The sequence below is a fragment of the Cheilinus undulatus genome, linkage group 10 (genome assembly GCF_018320785.1).
Source record: "Cheilinus undulatus linkage group 10, ASM1832078v1, whole genome shotgun sequence".
Lineage (NCBI taxonomy): Eukaryota > Metazoa > Chordata > Actinopteri > Labriformes > Labridae > Cheilinus > Cheilinus undulatus.
In genome coordinates this window covers 27,685,729-27,712,320 of record NC_054874.1, presented here as the reverse complement: position 1 = coordinate 27,712,320, position 26,592 = coordinate 27,685,729, and the positions used below count along the sequence as shown (strand labels likewise).

General features: G+C 39.0%; 2 protein-coding genes across 3 annotated transcripts; one reads left to right on the top strand and one right to left on the bottom strand.

Moving 5' to 3' along the window:
• The first annotated feature begins 13 nt into the window (after positions 1-13).
• Positions 14-16,198, top strand: LOC121516255. 2 transcript variants are annotated; one of them, XM_041797441.1, is made up of 7 exons: positions 14-270; positions 2,788-2,913; positions 4,984-5,277; positions 5,639-5,805; positions 12,194-12,289; positions 12,389-12,433; positions 14,342-16,198. In XM_041797441.1, exons 1-7 carry the CDS (start codon positions 228-230, stop codon positions 14,498-14,500), a joined length of 930 nt encoding a protein of 309 aa, XP_041653375.1. In that variant the 5' UTR covers positions 14-227; the 3' UTR covers positions 14,501-16,198. The 2 variants fall into 2 exon arrangements, with proteins under 2 accessions (XP_041653375.1, XP_041653373.1); XM_041797439.1 differs by having other exon boundaries at positions 2,788-3,045.
• A 6,203-nt stretch (positions 16,199-22,401) lies between these two features.
• On the bottom strand, positions 22,402-26,446 carry LOC121515955 (transmembrane protein 109-like). Its single transcript, XM_041796944.1, has 3 exons — positions 25,510-26,446; positions 23,151-23,253; positions 22,402-22,904 (listed from the first exon to the last, which is right to left on the bottom strand). The coding sequence occupies exons 1-3, from the start codon at positions 25,732-25,734 to the stop codon at positions 22,549-22,551; spliced, it is 684 nt and encodes a 227-aa protein (XP_041652878.1). The 5' UTR covers positions 25,735-26,446; the 3' UTR covers positions 22,402-22,548.
• Positions 26,447-26,592: the final 146 nt, after the last annotated feature.

Sequence of the window (26,592 nt, the reverse complement as noted above, 5' to 3'; positions counted from 1 at the left end):
AGGGATCAGAGTGACGACCGCATTCTTTCCTTTTCAACGTCAAATAACGGCCCAATCTATGGTTACGGGTTACGGAGTTTTTTTTTTTATAGTGCATGCTGCCAAGTGCTGTAAGGAATATGTATTTGCTAAGGTCTTGATAAACTGTGAACGTTTTGTGCGTATAACTACTGGTCGACGACGGTGTACTCCAGGGTGTCTGTGTATGTTTTCAGTCACGGCGGAAAATGTCAGCGTTGTTGTTGCTGCTGAGTGCCTGTGTGTCATTGGGTGAGTCAAACAGACCAATTATCAACAATACATACTGAGCTGTTTCACTTAGTATAGCGGAATAAGTTGATAATATTTCTCACAAACTGTGGTGACTCCAACAGTCTTCAATTAGTCTTTAAATAATTCCCAAACAGGCCATTGAACACCAATGTGTGAGATCAAGTACTATGGAATGACCTTGTTGAGTAGAAAAATTAGATGTATTTTGTATTAAACAATGTATTCAGGTGCAAGGCCGCAAGTAAGGGGGTATAACTAGGGGGTATATATATATATATATATATGGGGGTACATGGCCGCTTAGCAGTTGGCAGCAAGAAAGATGCACTCTTGATTTATATCTTGGACTTGAAATGTTTTTCACAATTAAGTTGACAGCATCTAATGAAACCTATGAAAACAAAGAAGATGGATGGTCCAGGACACCTTTGAGATAAAGAACAGGAAATTTCCATCAAGAAAAACCCCCAAAAGGTGAAAACGAAGACCTCAGTCTCAACTACAACTCCTGGCTAGCATAAATGCTAACAGCAACTGCCAGTAACTGCTACGGAACTCTGCCTGATCAACAGGAGACTACTGAATGCTACCTGTTGAGGTAGCATGGGGTAGTGCGTACGAACACTGCAGCTGGTGCTCCATCACTAGCAGCAAAACAAAGCCCTACACTTGCACCAGAACTTATAGCGTGCCCATGGAGTTTACATCTTTCCCGATGGAGACTCGGAGACTGAAAGGAGGAGGACCTGGAGCAGCACGACACCTACAACCAGTTGGGAGGGGGACGAGATGGCATTGTGTAAGAAGGGCGGAAGCGGGGCAAACAAGCCGGGCTGCAGGCTAGGCTAAGAGCGGCCCCACATAAAACCTGCTCTACCAAGCATCTTTCTCCCAGATGCCTGCTCCCTCGCCAGCAGGATGGATGATGTGAGGCTGAGGATTTCTAACCACCGCTTGGACGACTATGTTTGCTGCTACGTTGTGTATTTACAGTGCAATGACAGTAAACGACTATCTATCTATCTATCTATCTATCTATCTATCTATCTATCTGGCTCTCTGGGGCCAGGAAAATCATGATCCATTGTAGAGTTAAGCGAGGATAATCATATTTCATTGTTGACCTGAATAATAACTGAAGCATCAAATAATTTCTGTTATTTGTTTAGCTATATCATAGTATATAACCTTCAAATTTAAACCTCTTAAAAAGACAGAATAACCTTTCTTTGGTAATGTTACCAATGTATATGGACAAATTTAACTAAACCATTTAGAAAGAAATTCAGGGTTTATTGCTTAGCCATGATGTGCACAAGTGTATGGATACCAGAAAATAAAGAAGGAGCTGAGACAATTTTAAGGGAAAAATATTAAATAAGTGTGACAAATGAAGCTTGTCCTTAGCTCATGCAGGACAAGGTAGTCATACACATCAGCTGACAGCCAGCTGGTCCCAATTATCGCTTTCCAGCTGCCACAGCCAATCACAGCTCTTTCTCGGAACACAGTGGTGTATTTAAATATTATGTGCTTTTCACTAGTCCCTTCTTGCATAAATGCTGATGCACCACGCTGTTGTTGATGCTGTAAGCAAAGCTTAACCTCCACCACCCCAGCCTCCTCTTTTATAGCTTGTTGGATCCTCATATTTAGATTCATGTGACTATGGATTAACTGCTTTGACCTAATTTTATTTTATTCAGTATGCATTGTCATAAATATATCTATATCCATAGGGGGGTTTCTAGCCATGCGCTACCTGGGAAAGTCAAAGCATGCTGCTTGACTAACCCAGGGAGCATTCTTGTGCAGAGCCTTTGCCACTGAGTAAAAATGTGTACTTGTTTTGCAATGAAATGGTTAAATTTATGGCGAGAGTGTTCCTAAACGAACATGGCAAAAATGGGTCACAAGTGGCAAAAAGGGTTTAAAATGGAAAAAGTTGATGTGGCAAGTAGCTCATGAAAAGAGGTTAGAAGTAGCATTATGGGAATAAAAAGTTGTGACAAAGGGTTTAAAGTGGCAAAAATGGATTACTAGAGGCAAAAAGAGTGGAAAAATGATGCAAAGGAGTAAAAAAAGTGGCAAAAATTGGTGGGAAACGTGGTGAAATTAGATTTCAAAGTTCAAAAGTGGGGTTAAAGTTGCAAGAATGGGTTAAAAGAGGCAAAAACTGAGTTTAAAACATGTGCCGATAAAGTGATTAAAGGGGTTGAAAAGTGGCAAGAATACATTAAAGTTGCAGAAATGGGCAGAAACCATTGTCAAAGGAGATTTTTAAAATAGAAAAAATGGATTAAAAGTGCCAAAAGTGGAAGATAAGTGGTAAATAAAAGTGGTAGATATGGGTTGGCCAAGTGGTTTAAATATGGCACAAATAATGTAAATGTATCGACATTTAAATATTTTCAGTTGCTTGGATAATCTACAGTGCTGTAATAGAACATGTGTAACATATATTCTCAGGGCTATATTGATGTTGATTGTTTGTCTCTCTCTGTCTCTTTCTAGGTCTGTCATACGAGTATGGCGACCGGTACAGGATAAAGATATCCAGAAATACTCATGTCATTGGGTTCACCCCAGAGGACAGCTCAAATGAGATGGTTTTGTGGAGTCAGGAGGCCCCTTCAGCCAGTGAGGATGGTAGACATAGGATGTTGGGTTCTTACCTTGTGATAGAAAAATTAACCCAGAGAGACAGTGGTTCGTACAGATTGAAAGATGTAGACGGGAAAATACTGAGTACCAAGAACCTACAGGTCATGGGTAAGGATGCTTTTAATTTTTTGATTTCTCTCTTTTTTAAGATTTATTTTAGTGCATTAATTTTGGTTAGAAAGTGGATAAAGTTGGAGATCAATTAATCATAACAGTTAGAATGGGAAACAAAGTGGCCAAAAATCAAAGTCCTCAAAGTCTGCAAGAGATGGAAAACTTCAGTCAACAAGTTTGTTGGAGGATGTTCCAGTTCAGTACAAGCTTGAGGGACTTTGAGAACTAGTCAGTGTGGTAGTTTTCCAATGAGGCCTTTCAAAATATATATAAAAAACAATTTTTGTTGCATCTCCTTTTAAGGGAAGGCCAAAGAAACCTTCTCATTCAGGACACAATGATAAGTGTTGTATCTGTCACCAGTGATCAAGCTAACGGCAGAGTGAGAGACAACATCGAGGAAAAAAAGGAAAAATGGCATGTGCCACATTGAAATGCCAAGAAAGCTACTACAACACACAGCTGGAATAGATGCTGATGCTAACTTACAGTAAATTAAGAAAGTATTTAGGCCCCTTCATTTTTTTTCAGTTTCTTATGGTGTATCTTCTATCAGTCGAAAAAATTAATTCCCTCTTGGCTTTCATTTGGAGGTTTTTGCAAAGTCCAAGTGGGCTTTCATGTGTTTTGCACTGAGCAGAGGCTTCTGTCTAGCCACTCTGCGTTACGCCCAGATCAGTGGAGGACTGCAGGGATGTTTGTCTTTCTGGAACTTTGTCCCATCTCCACACAGGATCCCTGGAGCTCCGTCAGAGGGACCATTGGGTTCTTGGTCAACTCTCTTACTAATGCTCTTCTCCCCTGATTGATCAGTTTGGCCAACTGTGAGGCCATCTAGAGAGGCGTATGCCTTTTCAAATCATGTCAGATCAACAGTATTTAGCACACACAAATTTGCTAAAATTTCTAAAATTCTGTTTCCACTTTGTCCTTATGGGTAACTGAGTATGGATTAATGAAATTAAAAATATTTTTTCTTTTTACTGTAGCATCAGGCTGCAACATAACAACATTGACAGAAGTGTAGGGGGTCTGAATCTTTTCTGAATGCACTGTAAGTCCTGCCTCTGACGAGGCAAATAACCGATCGTTGTTAAGGAATTTGGAGAGGCTAATGTACTGGGCAATCAGATTCCAGGGGTGTCATTGCCCTCAATATGCCACATTTATCTTTTTTTTTTAAGTGATCTTTTTCGGTAAAGATGATATTTATCCTTTAAGAGGCTTCATGTATTTACCTTATAACTTAAGAATAGTAGGGCTAAAAATGAGACTGTAAAAAACATTGTTTTCTACTTAAACAGAATGTCATCTTTGAATTTTGTTACGTTCGATACAATACGTTCCAATACTTTGATTGAATTGTTGTAGGCTTATACGCCACCATTTTACATTTTTAAGCTAAATTGAAGTGGATTTAAAAGAATCAGTTAAAGTTCTTTTACATTTATAGCAGCTGTAGTTTTCAGATTGACCTCCTTATGTACAGCCAGAGAGTATTGTACTCTTAATTGGCTTCCTGTGAGTTTTAGGATTGATTTTAAAATTGTATTATTAACCTACAAATCTTTAGATGGACTAGCTTTTAAAACCCCACATTGTTTTTAAATTGGCCCTGTGTTTTTTAGTATTTTTTTCATTTTTAATGTACAGTACTTTGGTCAACTTATTGTTGTTTTTAAATGTGCTTTATAAATAGATTTGGGTTGTATTTCCCCAGTTTCTCAGCTATTCTGAGCAAACCAATGTTAGAAATAACTATATGTTCATCATGCAGACACAAGCATGGTATTAATCTTGTCTTCCTTTTCTCAATATGGAGGCTTATTGACATATTTCCCATAATAATGGTTAAAAATGTAAAAGGAAAATGAAAAAATACTCAAATGAGAATCCCTTTGAAATCCATTGTCTTCTGTGTTTCTCTTTCAGCACTCGAAAGATACAGCACACGGACTGTTGGTGAATTCTTCAGCATGAATTTTGATCTGGAATCACAATCCTGCAACATTTACTTCATCCCATCTGACAACATGTACACTAAGATAAGCCTAGTTAAAAGAGGCAGGCTGCAGGATGCTTTTTACGACCATGATTGTACTGGGTTTGAGCTGTTGTATCCATGTGGGATTACAAATGATTATCTTCACATGTCATGCAAGGGGCGCTATGAGATCAGAGATGAAAACAATGACCTGGCCGTAGAGGAAGTTCTTGACATGGAATGTGAGTAACTTCCATGTTTTTAAGATGTGTGTTATACGACTGAACACAGATTACCTTTGTCACAATAAAGCATTTGCTTTTTTTTTTTTTTTTTTTTTTAGTTTTGGATTGTAACAAAATGGTTAAACAGTTTACTAAACTCTAAATCTTTTATTTTTGCAAAGTTGTCATAATTTGTCATCACAAGACCTAAGGGTTGCATGTGTCTTTGTATACCAAAGTTAATTTTACTGTAACATAAATGCAAAATATCTTGCTTTTTAAGAGACTGGTCGAAAACAGAAGATGTTTTATATTTTAGGAAACTACGTGATATGTCAGCTTTGTTTGTGACATGTTTTCTATCCACTCTTTGATTTAGCACCACCATCTGAGTTTGACACATCCTACATTGGTATTGCCGTTGGTGTTGTCTTCGGTGTACTCTCCTGCTGTTGCTGCATGAGGCGCTGCTGCTGCAAGAAAAGTTCCTCCAAGAAGGACATAACCGATAGTCCTGATGCTGAACCGGCTACTTATCACCACGAGGTAAACTCCTTCTACATTACACATTGTCATAACTACTAAAGCCAGGTGTACACTGTGCGATTTCAAGCTGATCATATGACAGTCAAAGCAGAATGTCAAGTGTTTCCGAGTCATATAAAGGAATGATTCAGTTTGTTATATCTAATTTATTTCAATAAAAACACATATAATTCATCTTTACAACTGTATTCACCTACATGTCTAAGGAAAAATGAAATTGTGTTTCTTGATATGACATTTGAACACATCATGACATGTATGGGGAAGACTGCATGTCATGTGCACATATGTCTGAATGGTACAAAAGAAGTAACCAAAGAGAGGATGTCCAAGATGACAAATGTTTGGGGTGCCCATGTACATCAAAAACTTCTGAAAACATTCAACAAATTCAACAATTATTCAGACAAGGTCTCCATCGATAAAGAGACAGTTTGACAAGTTTTGCATGAAAATTTGAACATGACAAGTTTGTGCCAAAGTTGTCCCAAAACTTCTGACTCCTGATTAAAAGGAAAAAATGTAAGCAAATGATTGGAAAAATTTTGGAACACATTGAAGGAAACCCATATTATTTAGGAGTGATTACATAGAATTAAAATTGGAATCTATTATGATCCTGAGGCAAAACAGCAGTCAAGGCTTGGAAAACGTCACCAAGGATGAAGAAAGTATGACAAAGCAGGTCCAAATTCAAGGCCATGTTGATTGTTTTCTTTGAAATTAAGGGTATCATTTTGGAGGAGTGAGTTCCAGAAGGGTAAACGCTGAATCAGCTTTATTACAGACAGGTTCTAGAAAAACTGCAAGAAAAGTTAGAAGAGACCAAAATTGTGGAAAAATGGTTTTCATTCTTCATCAAGACAACACTCCAGCCCACACCAAGCTCTTGGTAAAGCAGTTTCTAGCCCAGAAACAAATCACAGTGCTTGATCACCCTCCATGTTCCCCTGATGAAGCACTGGGTGACTTTTTCCCAAGATCAAATCTGTGCTCAAAGAAACATGTTTTGAGTTTATGTCAAAAGTTAAGAAAAAAAATGACAGAGGTTCTGAGACAACTGTCCAAAGAAGAGCTACTGCACTGCTGTGATCAGTGGAAGACCTGAATGCATCGGTGTGTTGATGCTGAAGGGGACTATATTGGCGGAGAAAAACACTGAAAAATGTGTACTTTCTGTGTCTTTTTTTTTTTCAATTATTATACCTCCCATAACAGTCTTTCGGCTTGTTAATTCCACTAATTAACTTATATTCCACTGATGACGCCATGAGTTACTACACTCTGTTCAAGATTTTGACTAATTGGACGGGACTGACTGCAAAGTTTGGGAGCACTTTTCTGTGCTGATCTGAGCAGATGAGGAAGAATATATGATTGCACTGAATATGATTGCATGCTACTCGTAGTGTAGCTGACACCTTTTTTACTTCTTTTTTCAAGACAAAAGTTGCAGTTAGTGTGTTTGGTTTGGTTTGGTTTCGTTTGATGTACCATGATGATGTGCTATTTGCCGATGTTCCCCTTTCAAGAACTGATGTACATTTTTAGACCAGTGGATATGATAGTGGTATCGATGAGCTAAAACGTTTTGAAAATTGATTTTCAGTTTTTTGTAAAATACAGAACTGGGTCTTATGGACTTGAGTTTTGTTCACCATCCCTAATCCTAGCCATGGAAAAAGAAACTCAGATACACTATATTGCCAAAAGTATTCGCTCACCTGCCTTGACTCACATATGAACTTAAGTGGCATCCCATTCTTAATCCATAGGGTTTAATATGACTTTGGTCCATCCTTTGTAGCTGTTACAGCTTCAACTCTTCTGGAAAGGCTTTCCACAAGGTTTAGGAGTGTGTTTATGGGAATTGTTGACCGTTCTTCCAGAAGCACATTTGTGAGGTCACAAACTGATGTTGGACAAGAAGGCCTGGCTCTCAGTCTCCACTCTAATTCATCCCAAAGGTGTTCTGTCAGGTTGAGGTCAGGACTCTGTGCAGACCAGTCAAGATCATCCACACCAAACTCTCTCATCCATGTCTTTATGGACCTTGCTTTGTGCACTGGTGCACAGTCATGTTGGAACAGGAAGTGGCCATCCCCAGACTGTCCCCACAAAGTTGGGAGCATGGAATTGTCCAAAATCTCTTGGTATGCTGAAGCATTCAGAGTTCCTTTCACTGGAACAAAGGGGCCAAGCCCAGCTCCTGAAAAACAACCTCACATCATAAAGTCACCACCACCAAACTTTACACTTGGCACAATGTAGTCAGACAAGTACCGTTCTCCTGGCAACCACCAAACCCCGACTCATCCATCAGATTGCAGCCACTGCTCTAGAGTCCAGTGGCGGCGTGCTTTACACCATTGCATCCGATGCTTTGCATTGCACTTGGTGATGTATGGCTTGGATGCAGCTGCTCTGCCATGGAAACCCATTCCATGAAGCTCTCTATGCACTGTTCTTGAGCTAATCTGAAGGCCACATGAAGTTTGGAGGACTGTAGCGATTGACTCTGCAGAAAGTTGGCGACCTCTGTGCACGATGCACCTCAGCATCTGCGGACCCTGCTCCGTCATTTTACGTGGCCTACCACTTTGTGGCTGAGTTGCTGTTGCTTCCATCTTGTTACAATACCACTGAAAGTTGACTGTTGAATATTTAGGAGCGAGGAAATTTCATGACTGGACTTGTTGCACAGGTGGCATCCTGTCACAGTACCACGCTGGAATTCACTGAGCTCCTGAGAGTGACCCATTCTTTCACAGATGTTTGTAGAAACAGTAGGCATGCCTAGGTGCTTGATTTTATACACCTGTGGCCATGGAAGTGATTGGAACACCTGATTTCAATTATTTGGATGGGTGAGTGAATACTTTTGGCAATAAAATGTAGTTTCTGACTTGTCCACTGAACTGTCTGTGAGTTTTTAAAAGTTAAATGAGACATTTAAAGGAACCCTGCATGAACAGACAAATTCATCTTGTTGGATAGATATTTGTATCTCTCAAACTGAACTAAAAAAATCACTAGATATCTGCATTTTGAGTAAATTTGAGCTTATAAACTCAACAGGAGGCCGACGTGTTTTGGTCCCTATGAGCGCTCCTCTCCGTTGCTATGCAGTAACCGCTGTTTCAGATAGTCTTTCTACTTGCAGCTGTTGCTGCCATAATAGCTTTCATACCAGACACGAGTTTGCTGCATGTTGGTTATGTCACCCTGCTGTCAAAGCTCTGTCAAGCCTCCTAAGTTTTACCTCACTAAAACTCCCTACAAGTGACTGGATTCAGTGTACAGTGGAAGCGTGCAGGGAGCTTTTCAAAATAAAACATCTACATACAAGGGAGTTTCTCCAAAGAAATGCTAAAGTGGACTTTTACTTTGAAAAGTGTAAACCGGATGTGCTTTTGTACTGTGTTTACCTTTACCTGAACTGTGTGGAAACAGAAAGCTTCATAGAGAGTAGACGCTTTTTTAGAGATGCTGCAGTGACAACTAGAGATGGGTGATACCAATTTTTTAATTCGATACCGATACTTTTCGATGTAATTTTATTGATACTGATACCGATCGTAAGGACTATCGTACATTGACGTCTGCACTCACCGTTCCAAGATTGACTGTGTGCTTTACAACGTTGAGTTAATAATAATAATAATAACTTTATTTGTATAGCACTTTTAAAAACATGGGTTTACAAAGTGCTTTGACAAGTGCAGAAGCAAGCAGAAGAACAAAGCAAGAACCCAAAGAAAAGATAAGAAGACAGAACATGACATGCAGACAACATCAGCAGAATCCACACATTTAAAGAAACTAAACAGGAATATGGATGAGATAGTAATTCATCAAGATCAATATACATCAAAACCTAGATGTCATGTGATGCCATGCAAACTAAGACATCACAGATGTCAATCTGAGTGCAGACATGAAGCCATTCTACACAACTAAGACATCATGAACATCATCAGGATGCAGGCAAGACACAGACACCAAGTACCATAAAACAATAGGAACCCAGGCAATGCAGGAACCCAGCTACACAGGCTGAGACTGAGAGGACCAGAATTAAAACATGAGAAATTAAAAGAGAAACAAGGAAGAGTAAAAAAAACAGGAGATAAATGAGAAAAAGCAGTAAAATGTAAATAAGAGGGCAAAAACAGACAGTAAAGTGAGGTAAAATGTGCTGTAAAACTGTAAAAGCAGTAAAATTGATACATATTATAACAGAGGTAAACAAAAGGGAAACAATAAAGACAAAAAAGCAATGAAGTGAGGGAGACAGTAACGATTAAAAACAGCCAGGGGGCAAGGAAATAAAATGAGTAAAGGAGAGATTGAGAGGAAATTAAACTAAAATAGGTAAGAATCTGTGAGAAGATAAAAACTAAATAAGATAAAGACGAAGACGACATCACGTAAAAGCAAGTCTATAAAAATGAGTTTTAAGATGTGATTTAAAAGATGTCAATGATTCTGCATGCCTTATCTCCTCGGACAGGTCATTCCAAAGTCGAGGGGATCTGATGGAGAAGGCCCTGTCACCCTTAGATTTGAGTCTCGACTTTGGAACGACCAGGTAGCCTGCGCCCGAGGATCTAAGGCTGCGGGTTGGCTCATAGGGGGTTAAAGGTTCTCGTAGATTGGAGCCAGACACTTCAGTCCTTAAAAGTAATTAATAAGATCTTAAAATCAATTCTAAAACTAACAGGAAGCCAGTGTAAAGATGCTAAAAGGGGGGTGATGTGATGTCATCTGTTAAAACCAGTGAGAAGCCTAGCTGCTGCATTCTGTACAAGTTGGAGGCGACAAAGTGATTTCTGGGAGATACCGGAGAGGAGTGAAGTACAATAATCTAATCTGGAAAAGATAAAAGCATGGATGAGTTTTTCCAGGTCCTGTTCAGTCAGTCTTGTTTTTATTTTGGAGATGGTACGTAGTTGAAAGAAACAAGATTTAACGACTGATTTTATGTGATGATCAAATGAGAGGTTATTGTCGAATGTCACACCTAGATTTCTGCCAGTGGATTTGTTGTTAGTTGCTGCTAGAGGACCAAGGTGGCTGTTGATGGAGGGGGAGTAGTGGGGATTAAACAATATGATTTCTGATTTTGAGTTGTTGAGTTGCAAAAAGTTTTGTGCCATCCAACAGTTAACATCATTTAAACAATCTGTAACAGCAGCTAGGCTTCTCGGGTCCTCAGGTCTCAGGGGCAGGTATATCTGTGTGTCGTCTGCGTAGCAGTGAAAGGAGACTTTATGATTCTGGATTATTTTACCAAGGGGCAGCATATAAATAGAAAACAAAATAGGACCTAAAACCGAACCTTGCGGTACACCACAGGTAAGAATAGAGGTAGAGGAGGAGTGGTTACCTATGGTGACTGCAAAGGTTCGTTCTAAAAGATAAGAATAAAACCAGTTAAGAGCAGTGTCCCTGATGCCCACCCAGTCTCTAAGACGATCAATTAAAATACTGTGATCAATGGTATCAAATGCTGCACTGAGATCTAAAAGAATTAAAATGGCTCCCTCCCCTCTATCTGCTGCTAAAAACAAATCATTGGTCACCTTGAGGAGGGCCATCTCAGTGCTGTGACCTGCTCTAAAACCAGACTGGAATTTCTCAAAGAGGTTATTCTGAGACATAAAAGATAAAAGCTAAGTAGAAACCACCTTCTCTAAAACCTTGGATAAAAATGGAAGCTTTGAAATAGGTCTAAAATTATTAAAATCAGAGGGGTCAAGGTTGGGTTTCTTTAAAAGAGGTTGGACCACGGCGTGTTTAAAAACAGAGGGAACTACACCTTCTGTTAAGGAACTATGAATTATTGATAAAATACTGGGTCCAGCCGTGCTAAAAACCTCTTTGAGAAATTTGGTTGGAATAAGATCAAGGCTGCTCGTAGCTGTTTTCATGTGGGATAAAATCTCAGCTAAAAAGGGCAGGGACACAGGCTCAAAACTACTATAACAAAAAAATCTCTCTCCCTGGGTTTAAAATACGGGCTGGGAGTGTGATATTTTTCCTAATATCCTTTACTTTGTTGGGTTTAAGCTGTGTCACACTGCTGTAAATGTCACTGTGTTTCATTTCTGCCGTCTTTGGTTTCAGTCACAGGGAGTGAGAATGGGTTTGGTTTTCCAAAAAAGTGTTGATGAAATCTACAAATTGTGCCTAACAAGTTGAAACTGTTCAAGGTTTTGCCAGAAGGATGACAATTCAATAAATGGATTTAGGCCAGTGAACATTTAGCTTAGAGAATGAGATTAAGTGTCTCACTAAATTTTTGAAAAGCTGTGACAGTCATGTAAGCTTATAAATCCTGCTGTTAGATTTGCACATACTGATTGTGCTTCTTTTTAAACTGCAGTATGACCACGAGCCCGTAAGACTGAGAACAGACCAGATTAATCAGCCCTCTGAGACACTCTACCCTACTCTGCCTTCATATAACCTGACTACACTGGTGAGTAATTATACCACTTCTTTGTAGAAATAATCTCTCCCCTTCTTGTTCATCTCCCCTCTCTCTGCTACTGACGTTACATGTCACATCATTTTGCAGATACACAATCCTCCCTATGTGAGTGTGCCCCCAGCTTATTCTGAGGTAAGAGCTGATCAGTCAGAGCACGCACATACGTTCCCTTTGGCAATTCATGTTCTGAAACTGCTTGGTGCTCTCCATGTCTCAGAAAGTGAAGTTTTCTCATAATCTGAAACAGGTTTTGTCACCATCAGTCAGCTCTGCCTTGACAGACATGTCTCTATGTCTTTGTATGACATAACGATGTAGACACCAAGAATGTGCTATTCTGTCTCTTCTTTAAGTTTTCAAAGGAAGTTTTGTTTTCATTTTCATTCCTTTTAAAATTAATAGAATGTTTCAGCTGCAAGGCTTTCTACAGACTCCCAATGTAATCTCACCTAGCAGTACACAATAAAATAAAGCATTTTGAAGTCTAAAAGACAGTTTATTAAAACAAATCTTAACATATGATCTGTTTTTAAGCCATTCTTCAACTTTACTGAGCATCTGAAAAGCTGAATATCAGATAGATTTAGTCTACTACTACTGCTTTCCACTATTAGCATCACTTAAACTGTTATGCAGCTTAAAATGCAGCCGTCTGTCTTTGTGACAGTTACAGCAAAAAGTGAACGTGAAAGTTATGTTTTGGATTGCTTTAGAGAATAACCTCTTAATAGTAGCAAATGTGTAAAATTGTGCCTTTGGTTACTATTAAAGGCTGATCAATAATGATTTTTCAGGGCCAATACAATACTGATTGTTAGTAGTTAATGAGAATGATAACCTCTATTTTGAACTGATTTGCAGTTCTAATCATCTACTAGTAAGCTTCAGTAATGTAAATGTTAGATTTACAACATGTGGTTGGACATGAACATGTCATTTAAAAAAGCCAGGCTGCTTAATTAGTGATTATCATAGGTTATTGATTAGCCTCGCCTCTGAAGTTACGAATGAACTAAGTTTCCTGCAGGTTCCATTCTAGATAAAAGAGTACAAGGAAGAAGTAAAGGTTTGGCACACTGGGCAGAGCGGGATGTTAGGCAAGGAGAAATCATCTCAGAGTGGAGCTAAAGTAGCAAAAGTATAAGTGACAGTCAAAATGAAATGCTGATTCAGATAAATGCTTGAATGCCAAATTTTGGCCCCAAATTTAGGGTCAATCATTGTAATGATGAACCATTATTTTGTGCATATGCGTCAGAAATGTCTCCTATGGGGGCTTCACATGAATTTTCTCTTTGAAGCAACAAAAAATGGATAAGTTCCTAATCTAACAGATTTAACTATGACATTGTGTTATTATTATAAAAGCCTTCTGCAAACCTGGTAATAAGAATTTTGTATTTTTTTATTAGTTTTTTTAAAATGTAGTTTTTTCTTTTGGTTCTAAATTTCAGTTTAGTTTTTAATCAATTTTTACTGCTGATTTGTTAGTTTAGTTTAGATTTTATTTTGCAAAAATACTTCATTTTAGTAGAGTTTTTATTAGTTTTAGTGTTAGCTTTAGCTTTTTTATCAATACAGGATACTTGTCAGGTTTTGACTCCCAAAAGGGTCATAAAAAGTAAACATGCCCTTTTAAAAAACACATTCAAACAGGCTGCTAGTCCGTTTTTATTTTGTTCATTTAAATTTGATGTTTGACGCAGTTGGCCAGTGTTTAAAGTCTTCTTTAATCAAATCAAGCCATTTTACACTCTCCAGGCTTGGGTGTACATTTTTGTTAATATGCTGCTGTCAAAGAAAAAAACGAAGGGGATTTCATCAATCTTCATTTTATTAGTCAGTCTTAGTCAGTTTTTTTAAGGACAAATATACGTATAAGTTTGTAAAAAAAAAAATTTAAACCTTTGTTTTTATTTAGTGTCAGTTAATAACTTTACGTTTCAGTTTTAGTTTTAGTTATTTAGTTAGTTTTACATAACTAAAATAATCTTGCTTCTGACACTGATAACACAGTGTTGTGTTGCTTTTTTTTCCCAGGTTTCAGCTCCAGCAGAGCAGGCAGACCCTCCAACTTCCCCTGTCCCTTCAGAAGACCCTGAGCCACGATTTGAACTGTCCTTCCCCTTGGCTCCCCCGCTCAGTTCAAACTCAGATTTCCCTGATGTTTATACTTCAGACAAACTCAACTTCAACTAAAAGCCTACACTTTAGGAAGTACACATAAATGTTGAAGGTCATTTTTGAGACATGAAATTTCAAAGGAAACTGGCATATTAAGATAGGTCAGCTTTGTTTGATTAATATTAGTGCCTTTATATATATGTACACTATATCATGCGAAGAAATGCACTCGAATTTTACATTTTGAGAAAAATGAAGAAATATGTGGCCTGCTGTTGTTACGCAGTAAATTCTAGGTCGTGATGTCAAATGATTGGATGGTTCTTCCTATCGTCCTTAAAGCTTTTTAATCTTAAGATGAGTAAAGTTTATGTAGAGGACAATTAGGAAGAAGTTACTGTATGTTGATCAATGTAAGTAGAATCACAAAGATGTGAGAAGAAGACTTTATGCAACCATTTGACATAATTACTCAGAGTGCATTACACAACAATGGTAGCTTATATGTGAATCCATTTTTGTGCTGCCTGGTGCAACAAATATATAAAAGTCACTTTTGTTAATCCAATGAAGTCAATAATAACATAAAACAGGGTTTCCTTTATGAATTAGCTCCTTGTCATTTTGAGTACTACATATTTTAATGATTAAAGTGAAGTGTTACTTAACACTTTTTAAATGTCTCTAGCAAGCAAGATAGAAATATTGATTAGCGATCCTGAGAGGGGCTGATAAGCGATTATATTACTTGTGTAGAGGCTAAAGCTGTTTTCTCAGTTTGTAGTGTTTATTGTAAAGTGATAGCTGACCTCCATATTTATCATACAGGAATGACAGTGATTTTAAACTTGTTAATTTACTGCATTACTGCTCTTGTTAACAATCTGGCACTATTCTGCTGACAATGTCATAGTTTTAGGGAACTTACACAAAATGAAAGTGCAACATATTATGATTATGTTTAATTCAGAGTCTGTAGTTTTAAAGATTTCTTCCACCTGTGTCACAAGCAGAACATGAGACTCTACAGAAGGATCACAGGTCAGAGCCTTAGGTGAAAAGACAAAGTTTAGTTAAAAATACTGCACTCTAAATTTAGAGGCTCTTTGATGATAACTTTCTACCTCATAAAACTCCAAGCCTACAGGTTTGAATAATCCCATTCATTTCTCATAGCACCGATTGTGCTGCTTTTTTCACACAGTTCTGCTGAGCTTTGTGCCACTTCTGCAAACTGTGAACACATTCAGGGATGAGGTGCTTTAACTTGGCCAAACTGTTTTCTAAGTAGAAAATACCATTTTGAAAAGAAGTTTTTTCAGTTTCTCAGGAACATCACCTGTGTAAAAACTACATTATAGTGACTGTATGTCAGCTGTTAAGTGTCAACAACAATTGCTGCACAGAAACAGGCTGCCTTAAGTGAAATATTTCACATAAATGTATCACAGAAAGCCCAAATGAAAGCCATACAGTAAAGTACAGCTACACATTACTTATTTTTGCATGTTTCTCTTTTACTGTTCACCTGTGTACCAAACAAAGTTGCATTTGGGCGTTTGATATGTGTTTATATATCGTTTTTTTATTGTTGGTCTTGCTTTTGAATGTTTTGAACTGCATGTCATGAAATATGCTGAGTTTTTCCCTCACCATTAACTTCAAACATGTAAGAACACTATATTCTTTAAAAGAATCAAAAGTGAACTATTTGTATGCATCTTTGTGTATTTAGACTGTTACAGTTGCATTAAAGTTAATAACACCCTTCTATATCATGTGCTGTTTGCATGTGCTCCTCTATCAACTCTTTGAAATGAAACTTTATGTTCCTGCCATTTCTGTGACACAGCTACAGGCTCCGCCCACCCAACATGTCACCACACAGCCAAATGCCCATCCAAGCGTAGAAATTCTTTCTCACCACACCAACTAGTTCTCAGAGGAAACTGATCTGAGCTGACGTCAGCACAAGGCAGAGGCTTATGTGTGCTGTAAAGAATGACTAAAGAGCCATCTTTCTGTGTGTTTTATCAGATAATAACCAAATCTTTATTGATCCTGGAAATCTCTGAAACTCCATCACATACTTCTGCTTTAGGCAGAACTGCAGTGCACTCTTGCTTGTTTCCATGATACATTTAAGATACATTTGAATGTGGAAAGTAAGATTTAAACTAAAATTAGCAATCCTTCATTTGAAAAACAAAGGAGAATCATGTAAATAGTTGCCTCATAATTATAAACATGGAACAAAAAGGGAGGAAATTTGTGTTTGGTAGATTGATTCTGTGTTTTAACAATGCTTCTTGGCAATAAATCTTATACCGTTGGAAAGCCTGTTTCTCTTTTAAAGGGTTCCAAATTTGTAGGGAACATGCAATGGTGGGGTGAGCAGCAGAGCTTAGTATATGGGATGTGCCCATGAAAAATTTGCAAAATCTTCCAAGGTCAAACAGTTTGTTTGCTGTTGCCATTGACTCTTGTTTAAATTTCTCTAGCAAGCAAGATAGAAATATTGATTAGCGATCCTGAGAGGGGCTGATAAGCAATTATATTACTTGTGTAGAGGCTAAAGCTGTTTTCTCAGTTTGTAGTGTTTATTGTAAAGTGATAGCTGACCTCCATATTTATCATACAGGAATGACAGTGATTTAAAACTTGTTAATTTACTGCATTACTGCACTTGTTAACAATCTGGCACTATTCTGCTGACAATGTCATAGTTTTAGGGAACTTACACAAAATGAAAGTGCAGCATATTATGAATATGTTTAATTCAGAGTCTATAGCTAAAATTAGCAATCCTTCATTTGAAAAACAAAGGACTCTTGTTTAGACTCTTGTTTAAGTACCCGCAAAGACTGTTCTCTTACCCTGTTAGTGTTTAGGAAGTGTAGACTGTCTTCTGCAGATTTGCAGTCAAGGTTTGCAGGATGATATGGCCAACAGCTCTCTGTCCAGACAATCTGGAACAGATGGAGTCAATTTCCAGTCACTCTGGGCTGACAGGAGGCTTGCCATGACTGTCCTTCACCATCAGGTACATTTGCACTGGTGTCACTAACATGTACAGGAAGCAATGAGTCCAGATTCTGCCTATGGCAGTTGGATCATAGGGTCAAAGTTTGAAGAAGATGTGGAGGATGCTATGCTGATTACACACTGATAGAGTAACATCTTTTGGTGGAGGCAGTGTAATGGTGTGGGGCAGCATCTCCCGCTCTGGAAAAACAAGGCTTGTCATTATTGGAGGCAATCTCAATGCAGAGAAATATCGAGATGAGATTAAGCAACCAGTGGCAATCCCATATCTCTGCAGTCTGGGACCAAACTCTGACCTATAAGATGACAACGCTCGTGGTGTTTATCAGAGACTACCTCTAGAATTTGGGAGTGGAGCGGATTGAATGGCCTGCCAGCAGTCCTGACCTGAACCCCACTGAACACTTGTGGGATCAGCTTAAATGTGCCAGGCTGTTGCAGCTGTTTATGGTTCTTTCACACACTAGTGAGGCTCCTGTTTGTTCAATAAATAAAATAAACTGCAATGTCTTGTTTCTTCAAATTTCTTTTTTTTTGGGTGCAATCCACATACTCAGCTTTGCTGCTCATCCCACAAACGCATGCTCCTTACAAATGTGGCACCATTTAAAAGGGAAATAAATAGGCTTGCCAAAAAGAATTGTAACCACAGAGAAGTAATCTACCAAACACCAATTTCCTTACTTTTTATGCTATAGTTATAAAGATTTTTTTCACAATAGGGAGAAATGACAATCATAGGAGGATTTGTCATACATCATAACTGTTATATGCATGTTCAATTTGTAGTTGATTGTGGGGCTTGGGCTTCTTTACATGAACTTCATAATAACATGGCCAAATGAAGAAAACTTAGTGAAAACAGTACTTAAGAAATTCAATATGGAAACCTGGATCTAATATGAGCCAAATAACCAAATACAATTGAAGTTGCAGTGCGTAATATTTAGCCTAGTTGGATTACAAACTTGGTAAAAAAAGAAACCCATTTCTGAGTAGGCCTTTCTAAATTAGTTATTAATCACCTACAAATATAATTTCTTCTAGTTTATTTACAAAGAATAAGCCTTTTATTCATACACAGGGAGGGCCCCCTCCAAGGAGTCCACCATCTTGGATTTTTGCATCTTGCATGTTTCTACAGCAACACAGGACCAAATAACAGATCTGTGTGTGTGTTTTGTAAAATTCTTCTGGTTACTATGGTAACCACCAAAGTGAACATCCCGATCTGGAATCTGACTGTAGATGTCGCCAATTTTACACTCTACCTTGAAAGCTAGAATTACTGACAAAGTGTGTGTTTTTCCCCTTTAATCGCTTAAGGCAGTGGGAACAAGTTCTCACTTTACTATGAAAAACTCATCTCTTATTATTTAGCAAAATTAATAGCAAATAGTTGCTTATTTACACACCAAACAGCCCTGGAGCTCTTTCGTCTGTTAGAGCCAGTGTCCTGGCAACATGGTGGATTTATGAACAGCATTCAAACATTTTGCTCCATTTTTGTCCTTTTCTGTCCAACAAACAAACATCCATTTTTTAATCTGCTGATACTTAACTGTGTATTCCAATTGCTTTTTAACCAGCTGAACAATCCCTCTGTAAGAGGGAAATAAGACACTGAAGGTGTGGGCAGGAAATACCAAACAAAGGAGTTATGTAACTCTGCAGAGGTGAGAGGAGCTGTTGTTTGGTCACAATTCTTTGCATTTTTTGTCTATTAGGGAAAACAAAAATCTAAATAGTTTTGGTGTACATATATATTAAGCCCCAGAATCATGTTGTCATTTCTCTCCATGTCTGTTAGAAGATGCAAGGAACTGTTGACACAGTTCGATTCAGTGTCATTTCATTTCTGGCCCAGTTGACGCTCCAGAGCAGTAGAGAGTAGGAGGGAAGTGAGCTTTGCTGCTGCGGGGCAAGCTAGCGGGAATGATAACTCCGGCTTCCAGGTCAGGTTGTTCCACTCGGCTGGAGTGGCAGTGGGGGCGAGAATCATCAGTGTCAACCCAGAGTATCAAAAAAGCTTCCAGCTGACTGAGCAGCAGAGAGCCAACAAGGCACAGAGGACTGACGAGACCCGGGCCACTGGTATTATGGCCTCAAATGTGGTATCTGAACAACGCTGACCCTGCCTGGGCTGTGTAGAGAACTGAGAAAGAGGACAACACTGACTGCTTGATGAAGTGTTAATTTTCTTCCAGAAATAAGATGCCCTCCATCATTCAAAGGGTTGTTTTCAATCATGTTTTTGGCACATTCTGGTTTAGTTTTGGAAATGCCTGCATATTTAAATTAAAAGCTACTGGCCTTACTGCAATAAAATGTGGAAGAGATGAAAGCTTCAAAAGGGGGAATTCCTATGTCTGAGCAGCTACTTATTTTTCCACCAGCAGGCCAGAGATATGAACTCAACCATACTTTTGTAAATGACCTAAACCTTCCAAAACAGAACAAAGAAATTAGAAATAACCGAGCCATTTGAGGAAATAAAAGCTAATGGTTTGCTATTTTAGATGGTGTCCTTGGCCCATGACAGGAACTTAGGAAATGGAAAATTCAGCTGTGCTGACACCAGAACACAGGAATAATATTCATAGCAGGCTGTTTGACATCAGATGAAGTCAAAGTGCTGCTCACTCTCTACATGATGAAGATAAAGATGATTGGCCTGATTGCAAAGAAATACTGTATCAAACAGATGAAAGGTTGCTTCTTTAGCGCCTCCAGAAGTTCAAATTATGAACTTAACGGTACCTTTAAATGACTTTCTATATAACTAAATAAATAACTATTTGTAGATTCTACACTTGGAGGTCTGCATTTCCAGCACATGAAGCATTCTGGATTCTGTTTCTAGTCCAAACATTCCTGACCAATCAAGTAACAGCATACTTTGGCATGTGCGGGACAGTTTGTTTGAAAAGAACAATCAGACAGCATTTTCCACCCTCTAACATCTTCATCTGCACAGATCTAATGGTGAGATATATGCATACATATATTTTTACAAAAATGAAGCTCACACTAATTTTAGATAAAATTTCAACTATACCACAAATGTTCTCGATGATGTGTTGGAAGAGCCAATCAGGATTTAGATTTCCTGACTCCAAGAAACGTACTATCCAACATCCATTGAACTAAAAACTTTTGAAAGGTTGTTTTCTTCTCCTCTGAGACAAATGTGAAAAAAAAAAAAATTTGTTATGGCAAACTTATTCCTACTAATTGCATGTGAAGTATCACCAGTATCTTCCTAAGATTTTCTTAGGCTACGTTCACACCGCAGGCCTTAGTGCTCAGTTCTGATCTTTTCTCAGATCTGATTTTTCCGTTTCCCTTTTCACACTGCAGACAACTTCCAAAAGATCAGATACATATCTGATTTAGAACCGCATATGAAAGTGGCCTGAATCTGATTCGAAACAGTCAGATTCAATGTGACTTGCGCTGTCAGAAAAAAATCAGATACGAGTCACATGCGAGCATAAAAATCAGATTCAGGTCACTTTCAACTGCAGTGTGAATGCAGCCTTACATTTGTTTACACAAACATTTCTAAGACAAACCTGCATTGGTTAATGACACGTTCTTAAACTGAGGAATTGTTCACACCTGTTCTTCAGCTGATGAATGCCAGGTATATGTTAGCTCCTAATTAGCATCAAGAAACTTTCTTTTCATGCCCATATATGGACATAGACTAGGGACATTAAATAAATCATTAAAAAAAACACCACTTCAACAGTTCTAAAGTGGATGTAGTCCGACTCCAAATGACACCAAAAGATTTTATAATGATGTAAAACCTCCTAAATATGTGCTCAAGTTATATTCAAAATCTAAAAAAAATGCAACTAAAATCAAACATTATATGTTTAAATTAATACTTGACTATATTAAGGTCATGTAATTGTGCATATTATAATTAGTAAAAATGCAGTAAAATATATTGTAAATTCTATTTTGTTGTGCCATTTTCAATCTTAAACAACTGAGTGCTAATGTGCAAAAATGAACATTTTATCTTCTCATATCAGCACTCAAATGTAAGTGAAAGTTCTCTGGACTGCTCATAGATTTTGTTCTTAGCTAAACCAAATCAAAGCTAAAACTGCTGAACGTCAGAATCTTCTTTAAAACTGTGCAAATGCATTCTTAAGCATTGCTAGTAAAGGCCCAATTTTCCAAGTGTTTCCATCACAGAATACTGTTTGTCTTTGTTTTGTTGATGTTGCCAGTGCCTTTAAACAAAGATAATGCAGGAAGGTATCTAATCCTCTGAACACTGGGCTTCATTCACCAATATCTTCCCAAGATATTTCTTAAATTAGTTCTTAAATACATTTCTAAAATAAACATTGATCTCATGGCACGTTCTGAACTTGTTGAATAATTCACACCAGTGCTCTTAAGCTGATGAATGCCAGGTGCTATTAAACTACAAGCACATGCACATTTCTCCTAATTAGCATAGAGAAACACCCCTTAATGCCCTTATAAGGGCATGGGATTTGCAGGGCAGAGTGTCATCAGGAGTCACAGGACAAGAAAATAAATATCAGTAAATTTCCAAATTAAATTAAACTGTTAAAACAATCACAATGCCTACTTTGAAATACTTTGATAGTTGTAAAGTGCATGCTCCAAATGACACCAAAAGAGAGAGGTTTGATTAAATCTTTAGCACCAACAGCGGATATTAAATATATGCCACAAACACATTAATTAGATGAAGATCAAATCACAGATAAGTAAACTTTGCCAACTGTCAGAATCTTCTTAAAAACTATTTAAGGGCTTTAAGAACAAATTTCTTCTTAAGAATGGTTGGTGAACGAAGCCCATTACTACCTTGTACCTTTGAGTTTTATCAGTAAAAATATTTCATGGGCCATAATCAATTGCCTTCTTATAAAAAGGTAAAAAAAAGAGAACTTTTGATTAAAAATCCCTCAGATAACTTTATTTCCCAATAATAATTTGACACACACAGAAACAATCAGTGTTACTGTTTCCTTATCCAACATTACCATCACCTGTGTCCATCTCCCCTCCACCCTCTCCAGCCACTACTCCCCTTTCCTCTTCTCCACGGCCTTCACTCTGCCCTCCAGGGAGCTCAGCCGGTGCTCCACCGTGGAAGTCTTTTCAGAGTCCGAAGTGAGTAGAGTCAACAGGACACATACCAGAACCAGGCCGCCCACTCTGACCGCCGTGATCTCTGCTGTGGCGGTTTTGTCAGTCACGATGAGTCCAAAAAGCCAGAGTGCCAAAACGGTTCTCACAACCCAGAAGACCCTCTTTGCCACGCAGAGAAACAGACGCAGAAAGATGGTCAGCACCCAGTATGCGATGAGGGCCAACAGACCCCACTGGGCGATGGCAGTCACGCCCTCTGGAGTGAAGCGGGGCAGTGTCACTGCAGCTGCAGAGGGAGGAAATCCACGTTAAGCTGCTTTTTATATGGACTGAAGCTTGACAATACCTTCTTGTTACACAAAAAGCTTAAGTATCAAACTGACTGTGAGAAAGGAGTGGCAGACAAACTCCCTGAGGGAGAGGCACATCTGCATATTTTCACTAGTGCTTCAAACTTTCATTACCATACATCTACACTATACAGTAAAAGCCCAGACTCTCTCAGCAGACTGTCACACATCCTGATACTCACCATCGAATCCTGTGACCCTGAGGATCTCTGTGACATACACAGCGATGACATTCAGGCCGCTGGCAGCTCCTTCAGCAAGGCATCGGATCACCATCTCAAAAAACTGTTGGTGGTGTCGAGAAAGTTTGAGACATATTATAGAGAGTAACAATGAAGAGAAGCAGCATTCTGATCACATTACAGTCATGCTCAGAGGAGATACAGATCTGTTCACAGGCGACACAGATGCGTGCGAGGATTGTCATGATGCAGGAATTTTTAACTCTGACACTAGCAATAACCAGATGATAACAATGCATGTTTAGATACAACAGCAACCGAAATAAGTAACATTTCTGGCTGCCAAATTGGCCAATACCTTGCTTTTAATGATCAAAAAGGGCTTGCAAACTTCTGCGCACTGTCTAAATTGCAAAGATATGTCTGCAATGTAAAGGCCCCATAATGCTGATAATGTATTTTTGCAATTTGCAGAAGTCTGCTTGCAAATATTTCACAATGCATTTTTCCTATCATACAGAAGACATTTTTAAAGCTTTGAAAAAACTTTGGATGGATTGTATTGTTTTTAAATAAGGTGTGCATGGCTCTAAGACACAGTCAGATGCAGCACATAAATGATAAATGACTTTCTTCTTTCACAAAAGAAGCAAGACTTGTTCTTGGCAAGCCGATCAATCAGTTTTACTAGTTGTGCAGCATTAAGTGCTTTACAAACAAATGAATAAAAGAATGCATGAATATATATGACCCCACCCTGCCAACCCACATCTATGCACACAGTTGCAAAGTATGTGCACTGATAGTAATAGAGAACTTTGTAAAACAGGCACACAAAAAGATTGACAGCTGTAAGAAAAAACTCCTTAGGCTACACCTGAAAACAGAAGAAGTGGTGTATTGTTGAGTTGGACAAACAGCTGTGCATGCGAGTGACAGCTGGATTGTGCCCTTCTCTATTCCTGTACAGTCACTGCCACCCACCCCCTCCCTCCAAATCGCACACAAAACACACACTGAGTAGCCTTGTCAAGCAAGGTCAAGGGTAGCCCTGTAAGTTGTACAAGTTTCTTATCTGCACCTGTTGCGCTACACACTGACACACACATGAGAACAGAGCAGTATGTCTGAGCGAGAGTCAAGCATCTGACACTGTGTATCAACTGATGACACACATTTAAGCTCCTATTCAGCTGATGTGGTACATGGATGTTTTTTGTTTAAATTTGAGACTGATAACCTTTACAGTCGAAGGCAGGCAGGCGTAGCTACAGACCTACAGAGGTGTGAGGCAGCCAAAAAACTGCAAAGAATCCCACATAAACTGAAAATGCAAATTTTTTTTTGTCTTTTTAGGCTTTCTGGGCACTGACTTTCACTTTTGGATGCTATTTAATTCAGATAACTGAGCACCACATATAAAAACAAAAAGTACAAAGGATAAACCCCCCCCAACTTTCACTTTTTCTTAAGGAAACTTTCATAATTAAGATCTGAAAGCTGCATTGATGGCTCATGGTAATTTATCAGAAAATTGAAAAGCCTGACCAAGAAAGCATTTCAATAAACATTTAAAGAATTAATCTTTGCCAAACTTGAACTTCATATTAATTTTGCCTTAAAGACTTTTACACAATTAATGCCTTTCTTAAAATTTAAACTAGAAATAAACTGCAGCTGGAGTATGCCTGCATTTCAGATCTGGAAGTCTTAAAAAATAATTCTGAACACACCCTATACTTTGCATCCACAGCTACCAGTTGAGTCAAGATGAAAAGCTCCACACAACGTTGAGCTCTTAAACAGGTTCACATCACATCAAACTCACAAGTTGGACAGTACTGTGGCTTCTCATGCAAACACCACTACATAAAACACATTTTACCACAGCCATGCTCCTACTCTCTGCTCTAGCTATTGAGGAGACATGAGCTAAACAAAACCACATGAGAGGACTAAAGGCAGTCTAGATGGGGTTTCTTCTTACCATTGCCACTGTATAGACGTTCTCCTGACCAAGAAATGACTCAAGATACAACACTGCACTCTGGGGAAAGGGAGCCACAGCAGGGTGGAAGTAGTAGTGTGGGAAGAGGGAATGATGCATGGATATATGAAAGGATGAAATGAGGGCAGAGAAGATGAGGGGATCAAGGGGGGGATTAACAAGTTGGGGGCATGTGGAGGGGGATGTGTGTGAGGGGTGAGGAAGTGGTGGAGAATGTGGCAGGGTAGGAAGGTGAAAATTAGAAACAGTTATTGAAAGAGAAATCAGTGAAGTTAGATCAAACAGCCAGTAAAATAGGACAAGAGGACAGAGAGAGAGAGAGAGAGACTTCCTGATGCTGGGACCTCTTACCTCAGCCACTGAGCGGATCACTCCGCTCCCCAGCAGGGACTCGGCGTACCGCTGCACCTCTTGGCACGTCCCGGTGATCAGAGTCCGGAGGGTGACGGCAGGTGGGTTCCCCTCGGTCTTCTTGGTCTGCTCCGCTTCAGCTCCAGCCAAACTCACCGCCAAGCCGAGCACCAACAGAAGCCGAGCCATGACACATCCACCGCGCCCAGACGCACAGGCAGTCATTGTTGGAGATTTGGGAACTACAGGGAAAATAAGTGCGCGTAAAAAAACGCCTACCGCTGCAATCCTGCGCACGGGGAGTAACTCAGACTCAAAAATGGCTTCCGATTGGCGAAAACGCGTTTAAATCAACATGCTGCTTTCACAATGGAAAAAACGAGCAATGCAATTAAGTAATTCGAGTGTCCGATTTGCAAATTAGGGTAACTGTGTCCTTACAAAAACCACTGACTCAAATGGTCTGAGAATTTAATTATAAACTTTGGCAGCTAGGACCGCTCCGCTCCGTCAAGGACGCCCCAGCATTAACGGTGTCTATATTTGGTAAGAAACTGTTTAAAGGCTTTGATCCAGCAGCGGCTGAGATGATTGTCGACCAAGACACAGGAGGAATACTTGGTATACAAAATATAAAGCACCAGAGTTTCCAAAAGTTATTTTCTGTGCATGTAAAAATCAGAAAGCGGCTATAAAAAACGGTGGCGCTGAGCCGAGCACGAGTCTCCTAAAGCCTCTTATTCTGCTGAGCTCAAGTCTGCTGCTCCTTTGTCTCCGAGCTCCTCTCAAACGCTCTGCTGCTGCTGCTGCGATGGATTATATTTCACAGCGTTTAAAAAAATTCCCCCTGTCGCTGCTCCCTTATGACGCTCCCTTCCTCCAAGCGTTTCTACCGACAGTTTCCAGTATGCAAACACGTCCACATCTCCAGGGAGGGGGAGGAAGAGGAGGGGGAGGGGGAGGCGCTCTGTGCACGGATAAAAGGAGATTTGCACACTGGGACATGTGGTTCAATGCTAATAAACATTTTGAACATTAAAAATGCCATACATCTTAAGATGCTAGTTTAATAACTACATGAAC

What these genes read in the sequence shown, in the direction of transcription:
- LOC121516255 (XM_041797439.1), top strand. Translation starts at nt 228, where the DNA reads ATGTCAGCGTTGTTGTTGCTGCTGAGTGCCTGTGTGTCATTGG. An exon ending in GAGTGCCTGTGTGTCATTGG is followed by an intron (nt 271 to 2,787) that starts GTGAGTCAAACA and finishes GTCTCTTTCTAG; the next exon opens with GTCTGTCATACGAGTATGGC. An exon ending in CGGCTACTTATCACCACGAG is followed by an intron (nt 5,806 to 12,193) that starts GTAAACTCCTTC and finishes TTTAAACTGCAG; the next exon opens with TATGACCACGAGCCCGTAAG.
- LOC121515955 (XM_041796944.1), bottom strand. Translation starts at nt 25,734, where the DNA reads ATGACTGCCTGTGCGTCTGGGCGCGGTGGATGTGTCATGGCTCGGCTT. An exon ending in TGATCCGCTCAGTGGCTGAG is followed by an intron (nt 23,254 to 25,509) that starts GTAAGAGGTCCC and finishes CACCACCAACAG; the next exon opens with TTTTTTGAGATGGTGATCCG. An exon ending in CAGGGTCACAGGATTCGATG is followed by an intron (nt 22,905 to 23,150) that starts GTGAGTATCAGG and finishes CTCCCTCTGCAG; the next exon opens with CTGCAGTGACACTGCCCCGC.